The 26,671-nt window shown below is 41.0% G+C and overlaps 1 protein-coding gene across 3 annotated transcripts in view; it reads left to right on the top strand.

The window, feature by feature from the left end:
• The window catches only part of ANKDD1B (ankyrin repeat and death domain containing 1B), a 66,422-nt gene that overhangs the window by 14,782 nt on the left and 24,969 nt on the right, over positions 1–26,671 (top strand). For 2 of the 3 annotated variants that reach the window (XM_074384667.1, XM_074384656.1), the window contains exons 3-6: positions 2,293–2,391; positions 11,001–11,297; positions 18,122–18,220; positions 19,043–19,141. In XM_074384667.1, coding sequence (XP_074240768.1) covers positions 2,293–2,391; positions 11,001–11,297; positions 18,122–18,220; positions 19,043–19,141 — 594 coding nt within the window. The remainder of the gene's footprint in view (positions 1–2,292; positions 2,392–11,000; positions 11,298–18,121; positions 18,221–19,042; positions 19,142–26,671) is intronic. The other variant, XM_074384660.1, reaches the window with a different exon arrangement.

Below are 26,671 nucleotides of genomic sequence, written 5' to 3'. Positions count from 1 at the left end.
GGCGTGTGTGTGATGTGTTATGGGTGTATATAGTGTTCATGTTCCATAGATATCCTAGAACAGGAAAACAGCAAAATTTTTTAGCATAACAATTTTAGGTACAAAAAGAAAAAAAAAATCAAGAAAGCAAGGAAGGGCAAAAAGGAGAAAAAATGCAAAGGAGGGAAAACAAAAGAAGTAAGTCTCTTTGAAGGGAATATTTGCATAGTTTCAAAATTTTTTGTGGATAGATATCCTTGAAGATTATTGTGACCATGGAAGGTTAATTGTGGGAGGAAGTGAAGCAAAAATCACTTTTCCAAGTAGCAGGAAATAGATTCTCCAGTATATTATTCAAACCATTTAACATTTTTCCATATATAACTTTGTTATTTTAAACATTTTTAAAAGTTGATTAAAGTACTTGGAGAGAGAGTACAATCTAATACACTTTAACTTACAGTGTGGCAAATTATTATGAACTAATGAACTGTATTATACTTTCTAATGATATCTGTTTACTGTTTACAGAAAATTGTTGACATGGTTACTTGTAGAGTTCCTTAAAATCTGTGATGATGGAGATTTTTAAATTATAAATAATTTTACTGAATTATTTTGGGTGCAATTTTGGCTTGCATCCTTATTCACAAATCAAGTTAATAGTGGAGCTTATAAGCCCAAAGTTGACATAGTGGAGCCATATACCTCATGGGTTTTTTTGTTTTTTGTATTTTGTTGTTTTTTGAGACATCGAGTCTTGCTCTGTTGCCAGGCTGGAGTGCTGTTGCGCAATCTTGGCTCCCTGCAACCTCCACCTCCCGGGTTCAAGCAATTTCTCCTGCCTCAGCCTCCCTAGTAACAGGGATTACAGATGTGCGCCACCATGCCTGGCTAATTTTTGTATTTATACTAGTTACGGGGTTTCACCATGTTGGCTAGGCTGTTCTCAAACTCCTGACCTCAGGTGGTCTGCCCACCTCGGCCTCCCAAAGTGCTGGGATTACAGGCATGAGCCACTGTGCCCAATCATAACTCATGTTTTGTCAAACTTATTTTATCACTGAGTTAGCAACTGTAAAAGTTTTCAGAATCAAAATGGGGTCACCGATACTAAGAAAACCTTGACAAACAGAGCTGGGGAAGGCCATGAAGCCAGGGTTCTCATGCTTGTATACTTGATAACAAAAACTATCACAAAAGCCTGCAAACCCACAACCTTGCACAAAGGCCATCACAGCCTTGCACAAAAAATACTTCTGCAAGGACATCTGCCCAGCAACTGCCTTTCTAATCTCAGACTGGCGTCAGCTGGTTATTGAACTTTGTAGCAAAGGATAATTATTTCAAAAACAATTATGTAGTCCTCTTCACTTTTTTCCTTTAAAAAGCTTTGTCTTCTTTTACTTTTCTAAATACACACAGAGTTTGCTATAATATGCATATTTCTGTTGCAATGCTTTATTCCCAAATAAATACCTTTCTTTTGAAAGTCTCTCTTATTACTTAGGTTGACACTATCAAAATAATCAAATATTTAAACAGTTCTCATTTTTTAAAATTACTTATGTGTAACAAAGAATAGTAAAGCCATGCCCAGGCATCTTCTTTGGGAGCAAAAACAGTGTCTAGAATATGAGAAATGTGGCACATATCACTTCCAAGCACAACTTCCATTTTCTGAAATGGATTAGACTGTCTGTGGGCATCCCGGGAGCACCATGTTGACTTTCCTTTGGAGCAAAAGATAGTCATAGCTTTCTTTCTCTGCCTTTCTCTTTCTTTCTTTCCTTCCTCTTTTCCTTGCTCCTTTTATTCCTTTCTCCCTTCCTTCTTCCTTTTAGAAGGACTTTATTTGCTTCAGTAAAATTTGCAGTCCAAACACTTACAGAAGAACGAACATGAATGGATTGAACTTCTGGGTAAATTTTTGCTATGCATTATTAATATATTCTAAGCAGAAACTTTTACCATTATTAATGATTGCATAAGGGGAGAATCCAACTTTTACTTTCTAGGCAAAACCCCTTATATTGCTACGACATAATGTTACAATATAATACAATATAAGCTGAAACAAGAATTTCAGCGTGAGGCGAGTCCTTCAGTGGATTGGCAAATTCTCTGATGTTATCTCATAATGAAGGCAGAATTCTGCTGGACACACTTCTCATAACTTTCAAAGGCAAAGAGTGGAGCCAAACTCTCAAAATAGAAACACTTGTTAGAAAAATATGGCCATTCAAGAAACAGGAAACCTAAAAAGGCTAAATAATGATCAGATGACTAAAAACATAAATTATGCTTCTGCAGATGAACCGCACAGCCCTGCATTTTGCAGTGGGGAGAAATCATTTATCTGCAGTGGATTTCTTGCTTAAACACAAGGCCAGAGTGGATGTTGCTGATAAGGTAAGCTCATATTGAGTAGGACAAGCTGGAGCATAACCAATGGACAGGGAGAATCTGATCACTCCAGACATCTTTTCTTCACATACACACAAAATATTTTAATTGGGAGTGCTCGTTTTGGAAAGGTCTCTTTAGAGAATATACACATATCTGCTCTTTGTATTTGGGAACTAAATTGTTTACCCATTACTTATGGGACTTGGGGTTTTGCTTATTTTCTCATTTTGACCTATGGCCAATAATATGCGTTTGTAAAAAGAAGATCATTGCCCAGAGTATAATCTGGGATGTGGAAGAAGCTAATTGGCTTCAGAGACATTAAATATTGACTTTGCCCTATGAACTCTCTGATAATAAATAAGGCTTATTAAACAGGTGCTAGGTGCCAGGCACAAGTTGGAAGACTTTGATAATAATCCTCCCCCTGTAAGAAAAGTATTATTATAGTAATGAATTATAGTAACTCATTTACAGATGAGTATCTGAAACAGAGAGATTAACTATATCCTGCCCAAAAAATTATGTCTAAGAAGGGTAGAGGCAGGATTTGGACCTAGCCTGTCTCATTCCAGAGACCATGCTGTTAGCGTAACTATTTATCTGCCTAGATTTCAAAACCCACACCAGGGATTTTTCACCTACTTTTCCCACCTTCATTTAATACTATACCATAGCACAAGGAAACCCACAGAAGAGACCCAACATCCTGTTCATCATCACGTTGCAGAACAAGATGATAGCATTGTTCTAAAGTTCTTGGTTCTTAATTAATACAATGGACCATGATTCTTAAATTGTTCAGAAGATTCCCACAGAGGTATTCTCTTTTCTTTCTGGACTGTGACTTCTTGGAGGATAAGGTTCAGCATTGCTTTACCTTCCTGTCTCACAAGGTCTGGGTTTAGTATGTACCTTGCACATTTCTGGAAGATAAATGATTGAGGTCATAATACCAAATGGTCATCTTGTTGGTCTTGTTGGCAATCATACACAACACCTAGACTCGACAGTGATGAGAGTTTCTCTTTGTGTCACCAATGGGGCACATCCCTTTCTAGTTTATTGCACTGGTATTGGTGGGCAAGTAGTTTGTTACATTGGCAAACCAGAATTAAAAATTGGCACTGAAAGAACTCTGACTGTGAGTGTAACTAGTTGTATTAATGGCTGTAGTAATTAAAGAACATATATTTTAGGATTTGCAACATTAGCCTACAAAAGACACATTGGTTAAGACACATTGGACAAGATTATCCAAGTGTATTCTTATTTCTACACTGAAAACTTGATACAGTATCCTTTTATTTTACTTTCACTTTTAGATTAATAAACTGTACAATTAACTTTCCTTTTTGGTACACAATTCTATGAGTTTTTAACACTTTGTATGTGGCCAGGTGCTATGGCTCATGCCTGTAATCCCAGCACTTGGCAGGCTGAGGCAGGTGGATCATTTGAGGTCAGGAGTTCAAGACTAGCCTGGCCAATGTGGTGAAACCCCGTCTCTACTAAAAATACAAAAATTAGCCAAATGTGGTGGTGGGTGCCCATAATCCCATTTACTCAGGAGGCTGCGGCAGGAGAATTGCTTGAACCTGGGAGGTGGAGGCTGCGGTGAGCCAAGATTGTACCACTGCACTTCAGCCTGGGAGACATAGAGAGACTCTGTCTTAGAAAAACAAACAAACAAAAATATTTGTATAAATTTGTGTAACTATAAATAATCAAAATGCACAACAATTGCATCACCCAAAATATTCCCTCATGACGCTTCTTTGTAACCATCTCCCACACTAGCAACCACTGGTCTGTTTTCTGTCTCTGTAGTTTTGCCTTCCTGAGAATAACACATAAATGACCTTTTGAGACTGGCTTCTGTTACTCAGCGAAATGCTTCTGAAGTTCATCCATATTTTTGTATGTATCAATAACTCCTCCCTTTTTATTGTTAAAATTATTCCAGTTTATGGATGTACCATCATTTATTGATCCATTCACCAATTGAAGAACGTTAAGGTGTTTCTTTTTCCGGATTTTGATTATTACAAATACAGCTGCTATAGACATTCATGTATAAGTATTTGTGTAAGCATAAGTTTTCATTTCTCTAGTGTAAATACCTAGGAGTGAGACTACTGGGTCATATAGTAAGTGTATGTGTAACTTTTACAAGGAGCTGCCAGACTGTTTTTGAGAGTAACTATGTATAGAGAGCCAGAGTAGCCCACCCCCTCTGGGGGATCAGCAGCAAGGCTGCTGGGAACTTTCAGTAAACTTCAGAAAAGTAAAACCATAGTAGGAAAATGTGTATGTCTCAGAGAAAAACAGAGAGGCCTAGAAAAAGATAACCAGCTCTCACTAACCTTGCTGCAAAATAGTTGTTAGCTAAAGTATGTTAACCGAAGTGTAAGAATTATAATCACAGGCTGTTCTAAGTAACTGCATCCTCCCTCTGCTATATGCTTTGTAAACATAAAATAAAATACTCTAAGGCAGGTCGGGGCTGAAAAGACTAACATCATCAGCTTTTCAGACCCCCCTCTGGCCCAGCTTTCTCTGTGTCTGTGTGTGTGTCTTTCTTTATCCCCCCGCTGTTCCCTCTTAGGTCTTTAAACCCTCGTGCGGCGTAAAACGCAGCACACGCCAGAACTATGCCATTTTCCTTTCCACCAGCAATGGCGTTCCGCTTGTCCATATTCTCATCAGCACCTGGTATTGTTGTTTTCTCCCCCTTCATTTCAACCGTTCAAACAGGTGTGTTGGCATCTCATTGTGGTTTTAATTTTCATTTCTCTAATAGCTAATGACATTGAACATCTTTTCATGTGGTATTTATCATTTGCAGATCTTCTTTGGTGATGTGTTTGTTCACAAATCTGAGCATTTAAAAAAAATTGATTTTTTGTTTTCTTACTGTTGAGTCCTTTATATATTCTGGATTCAAGTCCTTTGTTAGATACAAATATTTTTTGGCTTGCAAATATGTCTCACAGTCTGTACTCTGTCTTTTCAGTGTTTTTCAAACAGCAAAAGTTTTAAATTTGGATGAAGTACAGTTTACCTATTTGAAAAAAAATGAATCCTGTTTTGGTGTTATATCTAAAAATGATTGCCAAACTCAAGGTCTGAGATTTCTCATATTCTTCTTCTAACGTTTTAAACCCTTGTGTTTTATATTTGTATCTATGGTCCACTTTGAGTTAATTGTAGTACATATAAGGTAGAAATAAAGTAGGTTGAGATTCTCTATTCTTTTTCTTTTTTTGCCTATGGATGACCTGATCAATTGTTTCAACACCATTTGACACCAATGTCACTTCAGTTTTCTTTTCCTTTTCTTTTTCATTTTTATTTTTTGAGACAGGGTCTCGCTCTGTTGCCTAGGCTGGAATGCAGTGGCATGATCACGGCTCACTGCAGACTTGACCTCCTGGGCTCAGGCGATCCTCTCACCTCAGCCTCCCGAGTAGCACGGATTATAAGCATGTGCCAACACGCTCAGCTAATTTTTTTATTTTTTATTTTTGTAGAGACAGGGTCTTGTTATGTTGTCCAAGCTGTTATTGAACTCCTGGCTGCAAGCAATTCTCCCACTTTAACCTCTCAAAGTGCTGGGATTACAGCTATGAGTCACTGCGCCTAGCCCTTACTTCAGTTTTCAAAACCTGCGTAGTTCTATTCAGATTTGTCCCATGTGTGTACCATCCAGGGACCAGTCTGAAACCTAGGTAGTGTGTATTCCATAGCTCAGTTCTCCAAGCCTTCATCATGCTGTTTAGCGTCTGTCCCTGTATAGCTCAGGGGTAAGCCTAGGAGCACACACACAACTTTATGCCATCCCTTTCTCAAGCTCCATCCTGTCCATGATCAGCTCCCCTTCATTTTCCAGCTCCCGGCCTTCTTTTCCTGGTCGTCTGGCTGGAAAGTCAAGGTTGTAGTCTCCCAGCTCTGCTGTGTACTTTCTACAAGAAAGTCTGCCTCCAGGACCACGTCGAGGAGGGTAACGAGAGAAAAAAAGAGACATGGATTCTCCCTGCACCCTGCTTTATGACCACAGTTCCTCTGGCCAGAGAGAAAGATTCTCCTCTGTCAGAGTTGAAGGTGCTTGCCCAGCCACTGTTGCTACCCTACCACTGTCAAATTGTAGCTTTGAGAGTAGGGCTTGGCTCGGAGGAGGGGGCAGGGCCAGTGGAGAAAAATGAAGCAGAGAATTTCCCCTACTTTCTCTGTTCTATAGGGGCTCCCTTCTCCTCCTTAGAACAAGAGCTTCTCTTGGAAACCTTTCTGAGTGTGCCCAGGGCACAGTTCCATGATGTGTACTGCCTTGAGTCCAAGTTGGAAGGTATGGGAGGAAAAAAAAAAAAATCAGGAAAGCCACTGCAGGATTGTTCTTACTTTGAGTTCTGATTTTTCCCCCCAATCCGCCTGTTACTATTTACAAAGTCCTCAGCTGTTCCATGCCTTCTTTTAAAAAAATTTTTAATGTAAAATGTGTGTGACATAGTAGGTGTACGTTCCATGCATTCTTTCCAGAGATTTTGTTTCCGTGGGAGACACAGAGTGGACTGTGTTTACTTCGTTTCAGCCAGAACCATAACCCCAAATCTTTAACATATCAAAGTAGAGGGAACCATACAGCAAATACCTATGTATCCAGGTTAGATATGTGCCCAGATCAGATTGCATCTTTTCTTTTAAACAGTATTATCTGAAGATTGCCATGTTTCTAATATATTAAATATAGGATAGGTTTGTGTCAGAGTACAAGCCAATTATTCCTGAAATGATGGAGAGAGATTTCACCAACCTGTCTTCCCTGAGGTTTTTCTAAACATATATTTGTATTACCTTGTCTCTCAAGCATGATTCAGTTTCTCTTAACTTTGCTTGAAGATTGAAATAATGTCAGGTGAGAAATATAGTAATTCCTGCTGTGTCTCTTTTTCCTGCTTTGAAGGTTTACTAAGTTACATATGTTTATAACTGATTAAATCATCTACAGTGGCATTACTCCACAACTAGTAAAATGTTTTTCATAATTCAAGCAAAGTCCTGTTTGACCCAATCTGGCAGTTTCTTTATCTGAATTATGAGCCTTGAGTTTGACGTCTTCTAACACCATTTGCAAAGAGCCAACAGTTGATCCCCTTCACTATCAGTATTTATTCAGTGGCCATTGTGGGTAAGTCTCAGTGTCAATTACTGAGGATTCAACTAGACAGAAGTTCTTGCTGTTTAAAGTGTGGTCTCAGGACTTGAAGCATGCACATCACCTCCAAGCTTGTTAGAAATGCAGGATCTCGGGCCCCGCCCCTGGCTTGCATCAGAATCTGCAATTTAAAAAAAATTTCCAGGTGATTGTTTTTGGGACGCACTGATATGAGACAGAGTCGTGGCTTTGCAGGGCCTACAGTCTCTCTGGGGCGCAAGGACAAAGACTGTACCAGCTGAGTACCATTCAAGGCACTGCATGCTAGGGACCAAAGTGAGTGGCACCCCTGAGTCCTGGGAAGAGGCAGACTAGATAAATGGAGGCTCTTACTCCCGACAGGAGTAAAGGATCCCAGGTTGGGGTGCAAGTGATGCTCAGAGGATAAAAACATCTGTTCACAGAGCTTCTTATCTCTGGGAAGCTCCTAATACGTAAGTGTTCCCCAGAGGAAATTATTGACCTCACTTAGGATGAGACTGGCAACGAGGACAGACTGTCACTGATCGGTGGGGAATGTATACTTTACAAAGCTTCATGAGCCAACCGTGAGTGTAATTGATGACACATAGTCTTAAGTAGTCTCAGGCATGCCAGTTTCATATCAGAAGAATTTGTTTTATGGAAGTGCTTCTCGGGGAGTTTGCATCTGTGAGCTGTGATTCATTGCCTCTGAGGAACAATGGCTCCACTCTGAATTTGTGGTGTTAGTTGTTTGCAGCTTGAATTCCCAGGTTTTAGATTTTGTGATCAGAGCTTGGAATTTTAACATGTAGTCTGCTTTGAAATCAGGAATGACCTCTTAGGGAAAAAATAGATCTCCTGTCAAAGTGTGATTTGTCACCTGTTTCAAATGTTTCTGGTCTCCTTTATATGTGAAAGCAGATTTAGTATTGCTGAATATAAAGCATTGACTTGTAGGGAAGGCCAAATTAAGAGGTGGAATTGTATTTAGGAAACATGTTTTGAAGAACATCAAGTAGTTAGTCATTGTACATCATTGCTCTTTGGGTCAAAGAGTCCAGAAATGAAGAGCTTTCTTCGTGTTAGAATTGGAAATCTACAGATGGACCAACTCACCATCTAGTGTGTATAAATATAAACTTGATAGGATAAGCACATTAAGAGATTTCTCAACAGCGGTGCTCTTGACATTTTGGGCCAGATAATTCTTTGTGGTTGGGGCTGCCCCGTGTATTGTTAGGACGTTTGGCAGCATCCCTGGCCTCTATCACTAGGTACCAAATTAACCTGCCCCCACCCCAGCATGGCAGTAAAACATATCTCCATACATTTTTCCAAATGTTTCCTGGGGACAAATCACCCCCAGTTGAAAATCACCAATTTAGAGTTAAGCCTCAATAATTTGGACTTGCTGTTTTATTTTCCCAACATGAATTCTACTGAGAATAAGAGAATACATTAATGCAACTTGGTGGGGGAGCCAAAATAAATGCCAAAAGGCTGATGCATTTCACAAATAGAAGTGTACCGCAGGCCCTCATTCCTTATGTATTTACTCATACTGTGTACATCTCACAAACTGTTTCCTAGATCACAAACAAAACTGATTTGAACAGGCAAATAAAATGCAGTGTGAGAGCTTACTTTGGATAGGCACTTGTACTGAGGAAATGGATTACTTTTTCATGAGGCCAAAGGAAACAGAAAAGCAGACGCGCGAGTTTGCAGACAAGGAAGCTGAAGCTGAGAGGTAGAACTAAGTTCACCAAGGTTCCCGTACTTGAAAGTGACAGAAAGTGGCCAGAATTTGAGATCAGTTCTGTTTGATCCTGAAGATCAGGCTCATAGTGTCTGCCCTACACTGCTTCTGTAACTTAGGGCCCGGGGTGCAGATGCATTTTTATGCTTATTTCCCTCAAGTCTCACCTTCCTAAAATAGCCAATGTTAACTGCTGGCTGTGCTTCCTTCCACACTCACTTTTCTTTCTGCTTCTTTGGTATACACCTGCCCACAGCGTCCCTACAGGTCAGTAAGTCCTGGTCTCTTTCAGTCTAACAACTTTGTGCACACGTGTTTACACACACATAAATGTATATAATTTTGCATAAATGAAATCTTTTAAGTAGTGTCTATGTAAGTGAGATCCTTTTAATAACTTTTTTTTTCACCTTTATGTACCTCTCTTCCTCTGGTAACTGAGACATGTGTGTTTATTTCTGTACTTTTCTGCTGTTCACGTAGTCATATCTATATTAATCAATCTACCTACCTACCCACCAGCCCACCTATAGATAAGATATAGATACATACATATACATGTACAGGGTTTTGTTAATCACTCCTTTTTAACAAATGGGATTATGTCACATTTATTCTCCATATTATTTTCCATATTTAGTAAAGCTCATGGAAATCTTTCCAAGTCAATTGTTGTAGCACTAATTCATTATTTTTATGCTTGCATTATATAGGCTGATTATTCTTATTCAGCATTCTCAATGTTCATAGGCTTTTATCTTGCTCCCAGTTTTTATTACAATTAATATCCTTGTAAATATAACATTAGGTACGGAAATCTTTATTTTCATGGGATAGATTCACAGGGGTGGGATTGCTGGTTGTATTTTCAGTTTTGATTGATATTGGCAGATACTTAAACAATAATCATTTTCATTTCCTTTCTCTGTCCATTTTTCCATGAGTTTGTCTTTTCCTTCTCCATGTGTAAATATGCTTCATGCATTGTAGCATAGCCGTTCATCTTTATTAAAGATACATTAAAGACCAGGTGCGGTGGCTCATGCCTGTAATCCCCACACTTTGGGAGGCCAAGGCAGGCGAATCATGAGGTCAAGAGATCGAGACCATACTGGCCAACATGATGAAAACCTGACCTGTCTCTACTAAAAATACAAAAATTAGCTGGACATAGTGGCACGCACCTGTAGTCCTAGCTACTCAGGAGGCTGAGGCAGGAGAATCGCTTGAACCCAGGAGGCAGAGGTTGCGGTGATCTGAAATTGCACCATTGTACTCCAGCCTAGTGACAGAGTGAGACTCCATCTCAAAAAAAAGGATACATTTAAAAAAATCTGTCATTTGTAATTGACTTTGTTTATTATCTATCTATTCTAACTGTGGATTAAGAGACTGTACATTATAGTCTGGATTTTATTCTAATCGCTTATTGTTTGTGAATGTGGTGTAATATAGTGTTTCATTTCATTTTCTTTCAGATGGAGAACCACATGTGCCTTGCACCACTTATTAAATATACCCATGTTTCCCCATAGAACCAAAATATCACCTTTGATGCGTATTAAATTCTCTGTCTTAGTTTTCAACAGTCTAGCATTAATTTGGCCTTTGTTGATGAGACAGTATGCTGCAGCTCATCAGAGTAACAGATTCTCTTTTTCTGTCTTCTTGGGGAAGCACGGCTTGACAGTAATTCACCTTGCAGCCTGGTCTGGGAGCCTTGAGATCATGCTCATGCTGGTTAAAGCTGGAGCAGATCAGAGAGCTAAGAGTCAAGTAGGTATGTTGGTCACACCTGGACAAAAGCTCTTGCCTCTCTCCCTTTGCAGGAGAGAGGAAGTTCTGAGGTCACTGTGTATCTCTCTTCAGGATAGAATGAATGCCCTCCACTTTGCCGCTCAGAGCAATCATGTGCGCACCGTGGAGTATCTTATTCAAGAGCTGCACCTCAAGGACCTGAACCAGCCTGATGAGGTGTGTTTGCTTTGGTTGTACAGGTCTTACATAACACCCCTATCAAAGTCCACTTTCTTCCTGCCTCTGGTAGACCTAAAGCAACCAGCACAGACAGACCTGGCCCTGTAGCCAGCTCCTCTATCACCATGGCCAACCACAGAACCAAAGGGGAGTGTTATATTAGCGGTGCTCCTGGCCCCTGGTCATAGGGAGAACAGGAAGTATTGAGAAAGTACCCAGATTCCTTCTTCCCATTCTACTCCCTCATCCTGGCCAGGGTGTAGACAGTATGCTATCCCCTTTAGTAATCGGAATGTGTACCTAAATTTTATTACGCTTGGCCTTTTGGAAATATATTTGACCCAAAGCGATACAGAAATGAACCATGACATACAATGCAGTTTTATTGCATTTATCAATATTCCTTTTCTTTACCTAAGGGGATACATAACAATACTAGCTACTATTTAATGAGTATCTATTAATATGCCAGGTACAGAGGAAAGCTATTTACATATATTATTTCATTAAGAGGTTTTGGGCCTGGCACCTACCAATGCTCAACAAATCATCTCTGAATGAATGAATGATCTCATTAACCCCTACAATAATCCTATAAGGTAGAAAATATTTTGCTCATCTGTAGAGGAAAGGAAGTTGAGGCTCAGAGAAGCCAAGCAACCTGATCAAGTCTTACAACTAAAAAGTAACGGAGCCAGGACTTGAAGCTAGGTCTGGCTGAATCCAGCCTTCACACTGTGCTGTCTCCCTCCTCAGATTGACAGTGGGCATTGCTCATGTCAGGGACTGTCCTTTCCCTGGATATCTCCCTGTAGGTATGTTGCTTTTTTTTTTTTTTTAATAGAGTGGTAGCCTTTTCTTTCTTTTTTTTTTTTTTTAATAGAGTAGTAGGCTTTGTGCAATTGGCATTTTGATTTCTCAGCAGGAGCGTATACTTTGTGAATGGGACTTCTTTTTCCCTGTGCCACCAGAATACTATACCATAAAACTTTCTTTAGAAGCTCATCAGTAATATTCACTTCATTTCATCTCTTTTTAAAAACTTTTACATTTTTTTCTGACCTTATTTTTGAAAACAATATCAACAACCAAAAGTATTTCTTCAAGTCAGGTCTGTAAACTTCTTTGACTTCCTCTATATATGACTAAACAACTATACATTTATAGCTTAGAGGAAGACAGACTTGGGCTGTGGTCTTGTCAGTACCACCGTGCACTAGTCGTGTGGTTTTAATAAATTTTTCAACTGCTGAAAGCCTCAGTTTCTTCATCTTTACAATGAAAACAATAAAATCTACTTTGGTAACAAGAAGGGTTGATAGAAGTCTTGTCCCATATACAATTTTTTTTTTAAATCAGCAAACCTCCATTCTTTGATGTATAATGATTGACATTTCCTCAATCTTATGTAAAAGTACCTATGCAAATGAGTTCATGATGAGCCATTCCACAACCCCCTTCCACCCCCTGCCATTCCTATGTAGCAATATTTAAGAGTAGCCACTGCTAAGAGGCTTAAATGAGCTAATGACTATAAAGCACTTAGCAACAAGCCAGGCACGTTGTAAGTGCTCACTGTTGTAACAATTGTTATAGGATAGAATATCCTATCTTATTTTCTCAAAGTGACAATCATAGTCACATGCCATTTAGTATTCAGGTGAGGAAGTTGGATCTTTCTGATTTTATCTATGCCAACTAGAGATATGGCCAATGAATTAATTCCATTCAGTTCAGTTCAGCAGATATTTGCTGACGGCCCATTATGGATGAGACACAGTTATCTCCCCATTCAGTGTGCTCTGATTGCTTCCATGAAAGACAGCAGTGTGTGGGAAGGATCAGGCAGGCTGATGGGGTTCAGAAACCATAGTAGGTTTGCAGGGAGCCTTCCCTACTTCTTGAGTTCCTGCTGGCCGGCAGCCATCCTGTCCATAACTCTTTTCAGCTGATTCTGAGCATATTGTCTCCCCTCACCTTCTTCCTCTTCCATCTGTTGGGAAAAGGAGTTTAGGAACTGGCAGCAAACTGCAGAGCGGTATGTCCTGCTGCGAGGTCTTAAACTGAGTTCAGAGACACACAAGGAAAGAGCAAATAATGAATCCACTGGGTCATCTAGGGATAGAAGACTCTGAGCTGGAGTCCAACTTTAGTCTTTTAAGAAAACTAAATAGATGAATAGAAAAGACAAAAAAAAAAAATCTACTTTTTTCCCTAAAATCTGTGAGTGGGTCACATATGTTGGCAAAAGCCAGTTGGAATAGTCGTTGCTAGGAACTAGGAGGAAGGGAAAGTGGGGAATTGTTGTTTGATGAGTACAGAATTCCAGTTTTGCAAGATGAAAAGGGTGATGGAGATGGATGGTAGTGATGGCTACACAACCACATGAGTATACTTAATACCACTGAACTCTACACTTAATAATGGTTAAGATGATAAATTTTGTTGTGACTACTTTACCATAATAAAAAAAATGCAGGGTCGGGGGAGGGTACGGAGGGAAAGCCAGTTGCACCTGGGATCAGAAGCTTAAGGTCCATTGATTTAGTGCTGGGTTTCCCATTTGCATCTGCTTAAAGGTATTGTGAAGCTGGTGAAATACGTTTGATATTAAAGATGTCTTCACCTTCACAGTGTTACTCTCTTGCCTAGTTTCTCATAAACAGATAGTGACTGAGAGCCTGTGTACTTGCCAGGTTTGGTAAAATCCATCTCTTTGGTCTGGAGGGAACTCCAAAATCTAACAAGGAAAGCTTTCCTGGGAGGGGGCCCTTTAAACAAACTGGATTTAACTAAGCCAGGTGGAGTTTGGGTGGGGAGAGATGGAGGATGCTGGGAAACCTTTTGAGATTTCCCCCAGCTCCACACCCATAGAAATCATTAAGGCCTCTCCAAGGAAGAGAGATTAGAGCAGCCAGGAGTTATGAGTAAAGCATAGATATTTCTAATCCACATGTAAATGTCCGTATGGTGATCAAAAATAAATGCTCAGACTAACATATTTGGAGAGGGAGGGAAATAGGAAGGCCTTACATACCATTCATATATTTGTTGGATATTTACAAGAATTTGGTGTGGTATAATGTTAGGTTGGTTTCAGCTATGCATATGGTGGACTTCCATGGTTTAAATTCTCCGGAAGTCAAAAGGCAAAGAAGCTTCTTTTTCTGGAAGGGGTGGGAATAGTGAGTAGAAGGAGACTTGAGAAGACACCTGTTTTCTTATATAGACACAGGCAACATTTAACAGCTTTGGATTTAATCAAATCTATTATTTCCTTTATGTAAGGGGAAAACTAGCCCAGTGTCTCCCACCCTACCAGTGCCACTTTTTCAAATTTAACACACTGCTTTCTTTTTTGACCTCATGACACATATTTTTTTTAACCTCTGAAGTTTCTAGTTATTCAGGGTTTTCCCCTGGCTCAAGTGCCTGATCCCGGGGTGATGGGAAGTGTTGTGGGGTGGGACCGTGCACTGGAGGCCCACCCAGTGCCCTCTCCTCAGGGGATCCTCAGAGATCTCAGAGATCCCTGTGGTAAAGGAAGGTCAGGTTGAACTTTGAATACCCACTTAATGGCTATTGATGAAATTTTTGCTGAATTTGATGACATCAAATTTGGTAACTTCATCTTCTCAGCAAACTTAAAAATTGTTTATAATGAACAATCCCAATCCCTCAGACTTACATGCAAACAAAAAATTAAATGCATTGCATTAAAACATATCAGGTTAGTCAGGTACAGTGGCTCACACTTCTAATCCCAGCACTTTGGGAGGCAGAGGTGGGAGGATCTCTTGAGCTCAGGATTTCAAGACCAGCCTGGGAAGCATGGTGAAAACCTGTCTCTACAAAAAATTAGCCAGTGTGGGGTGGTGCACACTGGTGGTCCCAGCTACTTGGGAGGCTGAGGTGGGAGGATCACCAGATCTCAGGAGGTGGAAGTTGCAGTGAGCTGAGATCATGCCACTGCATTCCAGCCTGAGTGACAAAGTAAGACCCTATTATAATCAGGTTAAATATGCATTGAGTTAATAGAGGAAAAATGGAACAGGAATCCTGGACTCACATTATTTTAGTACTTACAGGGACAGGATCTTGAGCCAGGGAGTCATTGTGATTTGCCCTAGAGCCCAGAGCTCTGACACCAAGCTCCACCATCTACCTGGCTAGAAAAGCTTCCTGCCTTCCAAGTAAGGGAGGTCCTGTGAGACTGCCCTGGATAGAGGCCTACTTGAATGTGATGAAAAAGGATTGATTGAGTGGTTAAAAAAAATAAAGGACATGATAAGAAACTATATTTTTTACAAACCACATATATCTTTGAAATTCCTATTGTCATTTTGTCTAATATTGTGGCAGAAGGCAGGCAGGTAAGGCCTGAAAATGAACAGCACTAAATGCACTAAACGGTAGGGTGTGTACGTGTATGCGTGGTTGCTCTCCACAGTAAAACGAAAGTGCTGTTACTAGAAAAAAGGTAAATATAAAGCCAAAAGCAACAAATGCCACACTAGGCCACAACACCTTCATGTATAATTTGTGGTCTCTGGGTAAAAAGCTAACAAAACCCCTTTCCTTCTTTATGAGAATTTAAATTTTGGTTTAACTTTTTGCCTCTGTGTCCTTGCAAACTAGATAGATTATTAACGATGTTACTAAGCAGCATAGATTATGATAAAATGACCCCTAACTGGAAATTCCATCTTCTGGGAAGAACTACAGAGCAACTACAAATACCAGTTTGAGGATGAGCAATGTATTTCTCAGCTTGGTCACTTTATTGCTTAGCACATTGTTGAACAAATGAATAAATGATTTATGAGGATATGTGACCAGATGTTTTCATCTAGTATATAATCACTGTTTTTTGTTCCCTCTTTTGTGATTTGTTTACATGAAACTTTACCTGTAGTCACTATTTGCAGATATTTATATATCAGACACAATGATTTTTGGTTTGTTATTTATGAAGAGTTGCTCATGGCTCAAGATTAAATTTTACCCTTCAATTAATGCTTACCTTGAAAGCAGCAAACTGTGGTTCCAAGCAGTCTCTGTTTCTTCCCTTTGCCATTTCTTACTGATTTTCTGAGAAGAAATCACTAAACCCTTTGAAGGGTTGAGGACGTAGATCTCATTGGTGACATATATGGCCCAAGAATGATGAATTAGATGAACTTTTTGGAGCAAACTGTTTTCTCCAGCTTCCATGCATGCATAAATACAGACCTCTGTAGGACTGATTTTATAGATTTGTTTTTGTTTTTGCCTTTATTATTTTAGCATTTTTTTTCTTCCTTTTTTTCTCCAGTTACTGGGGGCTCCTGAGTTGTTATCTCAGGTTAACAGTGACCATGATCATTACCCTATTTTATCAAGTCTTAGATAACTAATCTCAGATTTAGGACCTTTTTATAAAGAGGCTTGTGTCCATTTTTTCACATTAAGACACCTTGCTAAGCTTTCAGTAACACACTAAGCCAATTTGTGAGCGTTTTCTTCTCTTTAATTGAAGAAAATACTTCTGCTATCATATTGCCACCACAACTTTCTTTCGCTTCTTTTAATTATCTCAAGTTACAACATTACACTTTCTGTGGATCTGCTATAGTTTGGCTATGGTTTGTCCCCATCAGAATTCATGTTGAAATTTGATCCCCAATCTGGTTGTGTTAGGAGGTGGGACCTATTGGGAAATGTTTGGTCATGAGGGTGGAACTTTCATGAATGGCTTGGTGCCATTCTTCAGGTAGTGAGTTCTCACTTTGGTGGGACTAGATTCATTCTCATAGGAATAAATCTGTTCCCACAAGAGTGGGAGCTAGGATGCCCCTTGAGTTTTGTCTCTTCATACATGTTCACATCCCTCTGATCTTCTCTCTCATGTTATGGAACAGTGTGAAAAGCCTTGTGGGAAGCCAAGACCATGCCCTTGAACTTCCCAGCCTGCAGAACTATGAGCTAAATAAATCTCTTTTCTTTTTAAGTTACCCAGCCTGAGATATTCTGTTATAGCAACACAAAGCAGACTAAGATATGTCTTTCACTTTTCTTGATGACATTTTGGCTATGGCAAATGCAGTCGCCAATGGCAACATGAAAAGTAGGAGGAATTCCATAATCAGAAAATTCTATATTTGAGCTTATCTTCTAAAAAAAATCAAACCTAAACGTTTCTCTACATCTATAGTCTCTGGATAAAGCCCCATTTCTTATTTCCATTTCATATTGACCTATTCTCAAGAGCTTTCCTATTGATTCTTAGTAGATATTGTAGATAAGTCTGTGAGGAAGCAGGGAGGGCCTAAGGAGAAGTAGTTCATCAAATGTCATGTCAGAATGAGCCACATAAATAATTAGCCCCAGAAAATTTCTGTTTCAAACATTGTTATGAGTAAGGGAAGGCTTAGTATGATGTGCAGGTGCCTGAGACAGGGTCTGGCACATAGTAGCTTCTCAGTAAATGGTGAAAGAACTATTGAATAAATAAAGTTCATAATATTACTATATTTGAAAGGGAATCTTGTCATCTGACTGTGATGTTGCTTGATCCTCCCCTGATACTCGAGAGGAGCTTTTCTGAACAGTATTTGCTTTCCCCCGTAAAACAGATTTCATGCTGATGTAGAGTCTCCCACAGTCTTGAGTGAAAACTCAGAACTGGATCTGGTTTGGAGTCAGAGACAGCATCATCTTTCTCCCATAGGAAGGGCCACCTTGGACTCCCCATCATCCTTAAAATGCCACTAGCTTTGTCCATTGTTTGGCTTGTTCACTAAGAGTGTCATAAATGCTTGAAGTTTGTGATTGATTTTTAGAAAGGAAGAAAACCATTTCTTTTGGCAGCTGAGAGGGGCCATGCTGAAATGATAGAAAAACTTACCTTCCTAAACCTGCATACTTCAGAAAAGGACAAGGTGAGTTGGAGTTTTATTTCTTTGCTGAGAACAAGAGAAAGGGGAGTAACAATTGATGTAGAGGAGTAACAATTGGCATGTAGATTTGGTGAGGGCATTTCAGGCAGCAGGAGAGTTGTTAAATTGTTACTGTACTCAGAGAGAATCATGAAATATCCAGGCAAAAATCCTTCCACTATTTCTGTGGGTTGTCCAGATTGGTATTTTTTGCTTCATAAATGTTTGTGAAGTCAACAGACCACATGAATTCTTCCATGATCAACTCCACCCCTCTCCTCCCCTCCCGTGAGGTCTCCTGGAGGCTCAGCCCTATATGAAAGGGGAGGAAAAAATCCTGGGGTAGACGTCTATATTTATATATACATCTTTGATGACTTTCTTAGGAGAAATTCCTAGATGTAGAATAGTGGGTCAAAGGCTTCTGCACATTTTTAAAAAGTTTTGATATATGATATTGCTAGTGAGCTCATGGAACTTGTTCACCATTTTAGCCTTACAGAGGTTAAATGGGATTTCTTTTGTTGCTCCACGTGTTGCCAGCAATTGGTGGCAAAGTTAGGACAAGGCACGTGATGTCCAACATCACAGTCAGATGACAAGGCATGGATGGCTTTTTTCCCACTGGTTCAAAAAGCTATGCCTTTTTATTTAAAATGTAAAAATACATAAATTTCACTTAAAACAGCAGATGCTGTCGTCCACACTCTAGACTGCAACTTTAACCAAAATGGAAGCTTCCAGAAACTCCACTGCAGCCTTGCTATTGAAGGAGCCTGCTCTCCCGGCACAGGGGATTCTACCTCCAGTATGTCTCTGTTGCAGGAGGGAAACACTGCCCTGCACCTCGCTGCGAAGCATGGTCACAGTCCTGCAGTGCGGGTGCTGCTAACCCAGTGGCAAGACATAAATGAGATGAATGAGGTATGTGGAAATGCTCACGATGGGCACAGGACTTAAACAGGGAAGGGTTGGAGGAATGGCTTTCAAAAAAAGAGTGGGAGGAAAACAAAAGTGTTAGTGCCATAGGGTGGACGATGTGATACTGAAAGATTCTTACTTTGTTCTTCAAAGTATCTCACAGCACTTCATTTGTTAAGCCATTCATTTATTTACCCATTCATTCAAAAAAAAAATTTATGTATGCCAGATGAAGTATGTATTCTTATTCTAAAAGCCCACAGGGCAAAAAGGACATGCAAAACAAATAATATACTGGGTTACATGCAATAATAGAGGTCTACAGAGAATGCCATAAGAACACGTTTTTCAGAAATTTCAGTTTTTACAGAAGAGGTAATATATTATCTGGGTCTTGGCGTTGCAATGAACATTAGCAGGAGGGATTTTGGGGATGGCACAATTATAAAGTATTTCAGACAGACGGAAGGGTCCAAGTAAAAGAACCAAGGCAAGAGTATGGTGTGTTCTGGGACTGACAAGTTCAAGGTGGCAGAAACCGAGGATAGCCTGGGAAAGCCAGAAGCTTAGTGGGCCAAGGCAGACAGACGATGAAAGGCCATGCTTTACAGGAGGGAGGGTTTGGCTTTGATGTGCTTGCCAGAAGAGACCTTGAAGGGTTTTAAGCAGTGAAAAGGGATCAGATTCATCTTAGGTGTGGGCAGGTAACTGCCACAGCCATTTGAAAAGTAGACTGGTGCCAGGAGAGCCCAGAACAGGGGAGGACCAATCAGGTCACTGCCAAAATGGAGGAAACAAGACCTCTAGAAGGCCTCTCACTGAGACGGTCGTGAGCAGCAGACAGGACGAAGTGGTAGGAGGAGGCAGAGTCCTCAGGACTTGTCACCAGGACTTAGGGAGAGGAAGGACTTTCTGCCCCCAGCTGTCTGGCTTGGGCTGTTGCTGGGGGGTGCAGGGGAGGAGTAGGTGAGTGGCCTGGGTCATGAGGGCATGAATGGGTTTTGTTTGAGGCCCCTGGGAGGTGGGTACAGTCAGGTGGAGTGTTAACCAGCTAGAAACTGGTTCTGGAGCCGGGCGCGGTGGCTCACACCTGTAATCCCAACAGTTTCAGCAGCTGAGGTGGGCGGGTCACCTGAGGTCAGGAGTTTGAGACCAGCCTGGCCAGCATGGCAAAGCCCCATCTCTACAAAAAACTTAAAAAATTAGCTGGACATGGTGGCAGATGCCTATAGTCCCAGCTACTCAGGAGGCTGAGGTGAGAGGATCGTTTGAACCTGGGAGGCAGAGGTTGTAGTGAGCCGAGATCACGCCATTGCACTCCAGCCTGGGCGACAGAGCAAGACTCCATCTATTAAAAAAAAAAAAGACACTGGTTCTGGATTTGGTGGAGGAGATATGGCTGTGGCTGTGCAGGCAGATTTGTCAGTCAGTTGCCCCTTGATGGTCATTTCTTAACCTATGGTACAGTGACTTTTTGTCCGGCTCTTTGGAAACTCAGGTCAGTGGAATCCTCTTGTATTTCACAGTTTAATGTTCTGATAATTTCTAAACTTGATGCCTCTCCTGAGAGCTACCAAAATAACTAATATCATAAGCATTTACCTTAAGATACCATTTATTGTAAGGCATATTATTATTTTATGTAACACTCAGAAAAATCATGCTGCCATTTAACTATGACAAAAAACTTTATTATCACTTAAAATATTTATTTTTTGCTGCCCATTTGAAGATGTTTTTAGACTTTTAGTTTTTTTCCATGCATGTATAAAGGAAAAAAATAAGCAAGATAACTCAGTTAATTGTTTCTAAACTTCATGCTGAATTAGATTCTTCTAAATCACTATCCTAATCAGTCTTGATGATTTCTTTCTTTTTTCTTTTTCTTTCTTTTCTTTTTTTTTTTTGAGACAAAGTTTCACTCTTGTTACCCAGGCTGGAGTGCAATGGTGCAATCTCGGCTCACCGCAACCTCCGCCTCCTGGGTTCAGGCAATTCTCCTGCCTCAGCCTCCTGAGTAGCTGGGATTACAGACACGTGTCACCATGCCCAGCTAATTTTTTGTATTTTTAGTAGAGATGGGGTTTCACAATGTTGACCAGGATGGTCTCGATCTCTTGACCTCGTGATCCACCCGCCTCGGCCTCCCAAAGTGCTGGGATTACAGGCGTGAGCCATCGCGCCGCAATGTCTTGCTTTGTCACCCAGGCTGGAGTACAGTGGCATGAGAGATGCAGCATTTCTTAAAGAGTGCCCCACTATTGTTTCTAAGATGTTCTTCTAAGCCACTGATACCCATTCCAATGTAATGCATGTGCTCAAACAATGACAATTCTATCAGCCTGGTTGACTGAGCTAACCTTCATGACCTAATCACTTCATAAAGGCGATCTCTTAATCTTATTGCATTGGGGATTTAAGTTTCAACATGAATTTTGAAGGGACATGAACATTCCAACCAGAGCAGAGATCAAGTCCTGTAGTCACAGGATTGACAGTCTTAGTTATGCTTTCCCTGTTCTATTAAAACGTATTAAAACCACTGCAGGCCGGGTGTGGTGGCTCACATCTGTAATCCCAGCACTTTGGGAGGCCGAGGCAGGGGGATCACAAAGTCAGGAGTTAGAGACCATTCTGGCTGACACAGTGAAACCCTGTCTCTACTAAAAATACAGAAAATTTGCCTAGCATGGTGGCACACGCCTGTAGTCCCAGCTACTGGGTAAGCTGAGGCAGGAGAATAGCTTGAATTCCGGGAGGCGGAGGTTGCAGTGAGCCGATTTCGCGCCATTGCACTCCAGCCTGGGTGATGGAGCAAGACTCCATCTCAAAGCAAACACTGAAATGTGTGCATGCATGTGGATTTCATCTATCTTTTAGCTATTTTGGAGTCAAGGCACATTGGGGAAAACTCATAAAGCCCAAGAAACTTTAATTTCAGATTATGATAGTTTCATTTGCACCAAATTAAGGGCACAGTGATGTTATCTTTTTGGATATGATTGATAATGTTTGGGGCTTCCTCGGCCTCCTGATAGAAGATATTGCCAGACCCGAATGCTGGGAAGATGGCCACCTAAGAACAGCTCAGGACTTCAGCTCCCAGTGAAGGTGCAGAGGGTGAGTGGACGCTGCATTTCCAGACGAACTCTTATTGCCCACAGACCAGGAGATACCCAGGCAGAGGGGTCGCCAGCATCGCAGTCCCAGCCGGTGCGGCTGATTTGGCCCCTGTGGGGCTGATTCCGCCTGCGCGGCTGCTGTGACCACGCCCTGCAGCTGCGGTTCTCCGTACAAAAGCCACTGGTCTGGGAGCCCTCTTAGCTGGCGAGCGGAGCCCTGAGACGGCAGAGTTGCCCATTCATCTGAAATAGCGAGTCAGGCCAGGAGATTCCTAGGCAAAAAATCCGCCAGGAGCTGGCGCCACAGTTCGAGCCGACTCCGTGAGTCGCAGCACGGGAGATCCCGGCGCCTTTTCAACAAGCGACCAGAACGCGGGGTCTTCAACTTAAAAGAAAAGACTCTGAGTCAGGGAGCCAGGTGATCAGGCTCGGTTGGTCCCACCCCTCCACCCCCAACAACAACGAAAACAGAAACAGTAATTGGAAACCCTCTGGGTTGAGCCCTTCAAACCAAGCACAGCTGAACCGGGACGGTCCGGCTCCATGGGGGAGGGGCTTCCGCCATTACTGAGACTCTCCACCGCTACGGAGGCAGGCTGCCGTTGCCGAGGCAACCCGCCGTTGCCGAGGCAACCTGCCACAACAGAGAGAGTCCACCATAACAGAGGCGGGGCCACCGTTGCCCAGACAGTTCTAACTACGCCCATATAAAAAGGACTACAGGGAAGAGCTCAGGGCAGCTGGGCGGAGCCCACAGCAGCTCAGCAAAGCCCCTGCGGGCAGGCAGTGGCTAGGCCTGCTGCTAGCTGGGCAGGTCAGACCTGAAAGAAAAATCAAAAAAGGCAGTAGTGCAACGGAAACTCATAAAGCTCCAACTCCCTGGGACAGAGGCAGACAACAGGTGGATAAACCCACAAAAATGGGAAGAAACCAGCACAAAAAGGATGAAAACTCCCGAAACCAGAACACCTCTCCTCCTAAAAGTGATCACAACTCCTCACCAGCAAGGGAACCAGACTGGATGGAGAAGGAGGGTGATGAAATGACAGAATCAGACTTCAGAAGGTGGGTAGTAAGAAACTACAATGAGTTAAAAGAACATGTTCTAACCCAACGCAAAGAAAATAGGAACCTTGAAAAAAGATTGGACGAACTGCTGACGAGAATGGGCAGCATAGAGAGGAGTATAAGTGAATTGATGGAGCTGAAAAACGCAACACGAGAACTTCGTGAAGCATGCACAAGCTTCAACAGCCAAATTGACCAAGCAGAAGAAAGGATATCAGAGGTCGAAGATCAACTCAATGAAATAAAAAGAGAAGGCAAGAACAGAGAAAAAAGCACAAAAAGGAATGAACAAAATCTTCAAGAAATGTGGGACTATGTGAAAAGACCTAATCTACGTCTGATAGGTGTACCTGAATGTGATGAAGAGAATGAATCCAAGCTGGAAAATACTCTTCAGGATATTATCCAGGAAAACTTCCCCAACCTAGCAAGGCAGACCAATATTCAAATCCAGGAAATACAGAGAACACCACAAAGATATTCCTCAAGAAGAGCAACCCCAAGGCACATAATCGTGAGATTCACCAGGGTTGAAATGAAAGAGAAAATGCTAAGGGCAGCCAGAGAGAAAGGTCGGGTTACCCACAAAGGGAAGCCCATTAGACTCACAGCAGATCTCTCAGCAGAAACCCTACAAGCCAGAAGAGATTGGGGGCCAATATTCAACATCCTTAAAGAAAAGAACTTTCAACCCAGAATCTCCTATCCAGCCAAACTAAGCTTCATAAGTGAAGGAAAAATAAAATCCTTTGTGAACAAGCAAGCACTCAGTGATTTCATCACCACCAAACCTGCTCTACAAGAACTCCTAAAAGAGGCTCTACACATATAAAGGAACAACCAGTACCAGCCACTCCAAAAACACACCAAATGGTAAAAGAGCATCAACACAATCAAGAATCTGCATCAACTAACCAGCAAAACAGCCAGGTAGCATCAAAATGACAGTATCAAATTCACACATAAAAATACTATCCCTAAATGTCAATGGACTAAATGCCCCAATCAAAAGACACAGACTGGCAAATTGGATAAAAAGCCAAAACCCATCAGTGTGCTGTATCCAGGAAACCCATCTTACATGCAAGGATACACAAAGGCTCAAAATAAAGAGATGGAGGAAGGTCTACGAAGCAAATGGAGAGCAAAAAAAAGGCAGGAGTTGCAATTCTCATCTCTGATAAAATAGACTTTAAAGATAAATCATTCTACTACAAGGACACGTGCACACGAATGTTCATTGCAGCACTGTTTACAATAGCAAAGACCTGGAACCAACCCAAATACCCAACAATGATAGACTGGATAGGGAAAATGTGGTACATATACACCATGGAATATTATGCAGCCATCAAAAACGATGAGTTCACGTCCTTTGTAGGGACATGGATGAACCTGGAAACCATCATTCTCAGCAAACTGACACAAGAGCAGAAAATCAAACACCGTATATTCTCACTCATAGGCGGGTGTTGAACAATGAGAACACATGGACACAGGGAGGGGAGCACTACACACTGGGGTCCGTTGGGGGGAAATGGGGGAGGGGCGGGGGGGTGGGGAGGTGGGAAGAGATAGCATGGGGAGAAATGACAGATACAGGTGAGGGGACGGAAGGCAGCAAACCACACTGCCAAGTGTGTACCTATGCAACAATCTTGCATGTTCATCACATGTACCCCAAAACCTAAAATGCAATAATAAAAAAAAAAATTCAGATGGGATCTTCTTTCAAAAAAAAAAAAAAAAAAAAAGAAGATATTGCCAGACCCATATGAATGTGCTCTAGAGCAGTGGTCTCTAGACCTTCTTGGTAGCAAACTCACGTTGGTAAAGAAAGTTTGAGCTATCATATATACATTTATAATTCAATTAATTCATTATAAAGCTTATGCTAGAAATACACATTTTAAAAATGCAAGATAAAAAATAAATAGCAGTATTGTATTTTCTCTAAACTCAAATAATTATTATTATTAGAAATAGGGTCTCATTATGTTGCTCAGGCTGGTCTCAAACTCCTGGCTTCAAGTGATCTTCCCATCTCAGCCTCCCATGCAACTGAGATTACATGTGTGAGCCGCCATGCCCAGCTCAGAGGATGATCTTATACACATCTGATGTATTTTACTTCCAGTTTTCTTTGTGTTCCTATACATTCGTGTACAATATATTTTTGTAGCTGCCCCAAATTCATTTACTATTGTTTAGCGCTTCGATATTTAGTTTCAGTTTTTGTTTATTACAGGTAGTGCTTTCACAAACCTCCTTGTATATCAACTGTAGTCTGAATTCCTCACAATTGCCTTTGGGTATATCCTTAGAGGTAGATTGTAAGATCCAAGATATGAAACCTTATCAGGCTCTTGATATATTAAGGACATCAATTATTTCCTTTACACATTTTTTACAAATATTTCTCCGCTGGGATTTGTCTTTTTGCATCTATTTTCCCAGAAAAATGAAAAGAAAGATTATAGGAAGAAATTCCTTTGTAAGCAGATAGCTGTTCCAGGCACCCAGGTAAAGCAGCCTGGAATATGATTTTCCCACCTTGCTGGAATGGAACCACTGATTTCTGTGCTCTTGTGTTCCTGCTAACATGATTGTTCACACCTAGTTAGCTGCGAGTAAAGCCTTCTGAATTTATCCTAAGGAGGGAAATTGTTAGGGAATGGGGAAGGAATTCTGCATTTCTTCCCAATATTTTTAGGAAAGAGTCTGCGTGAGGGAAGGGAAACAGCCAAGTAGCTACTATGTGGGAACAGCTCCTTCTTTCTCCTCTATGTTTTGGCCTGTATTAAACTTTTACTTTGTTCTCCTAATATTTATCTTGAGTTTCAGGAAACTGAAGTACTGAGTTTTTTTTAAAATTAATGTAATTTTAAAAAAAGTCATGTCATATTTAATCAGTTGTAAAGATTAAAGCTATACTTAGTACAAATGTACTTCTAATTTTGTGTTTCATACTGCACTATAATTCCTTATTTTTGAGATTATTTTTCTTTTCTTTTTTTTGGAGACAGGGTCTCACTCTGTTGCCCAGGCTGGAGTGCAGTGATACAATCCTGTCTCACTGCAGCCACAACCTCCTGGGCTCAGGTGATCCTCTTGCCTCAGCCTCCTGAGTAGCTGGGACTATAGGCATCTGCCATCATGTCTGCCTGAGTCTCTGGAAGTGCTAGGATTACAGGCTGAGCTGCTGAGCCACTGAGCCCAGCCACTTTGACACTTTTCAGCTGAGGTTTAGTTTTCTTATCTGTATCATGCAGATAATATTAACCCTGCTCTTATAGCATTGTGTGATTTAACTGTGCTGAAGCATATAGTCTTGGCAGTGCAA

Source organism: Saimiri boliviensis, chromosome 1 (genome assembly GCF_048565385.1).
Source record: "Saimiri boliviensis isolate mSaiBol1 chromosome 1, mSaiBol1.pri, whole genome shotgun sequence".
NCBI lineage: Eukaryota > Metazoa > Chordata > Mammalia > Primates > Cebidae > Saimiri > Saimiri boliviensis.
The sequence above is the reverse complement of the archived record's forward strand: the minus strand, read 5'-3'. Positions and strand labels throughout refer to the sequence as shown.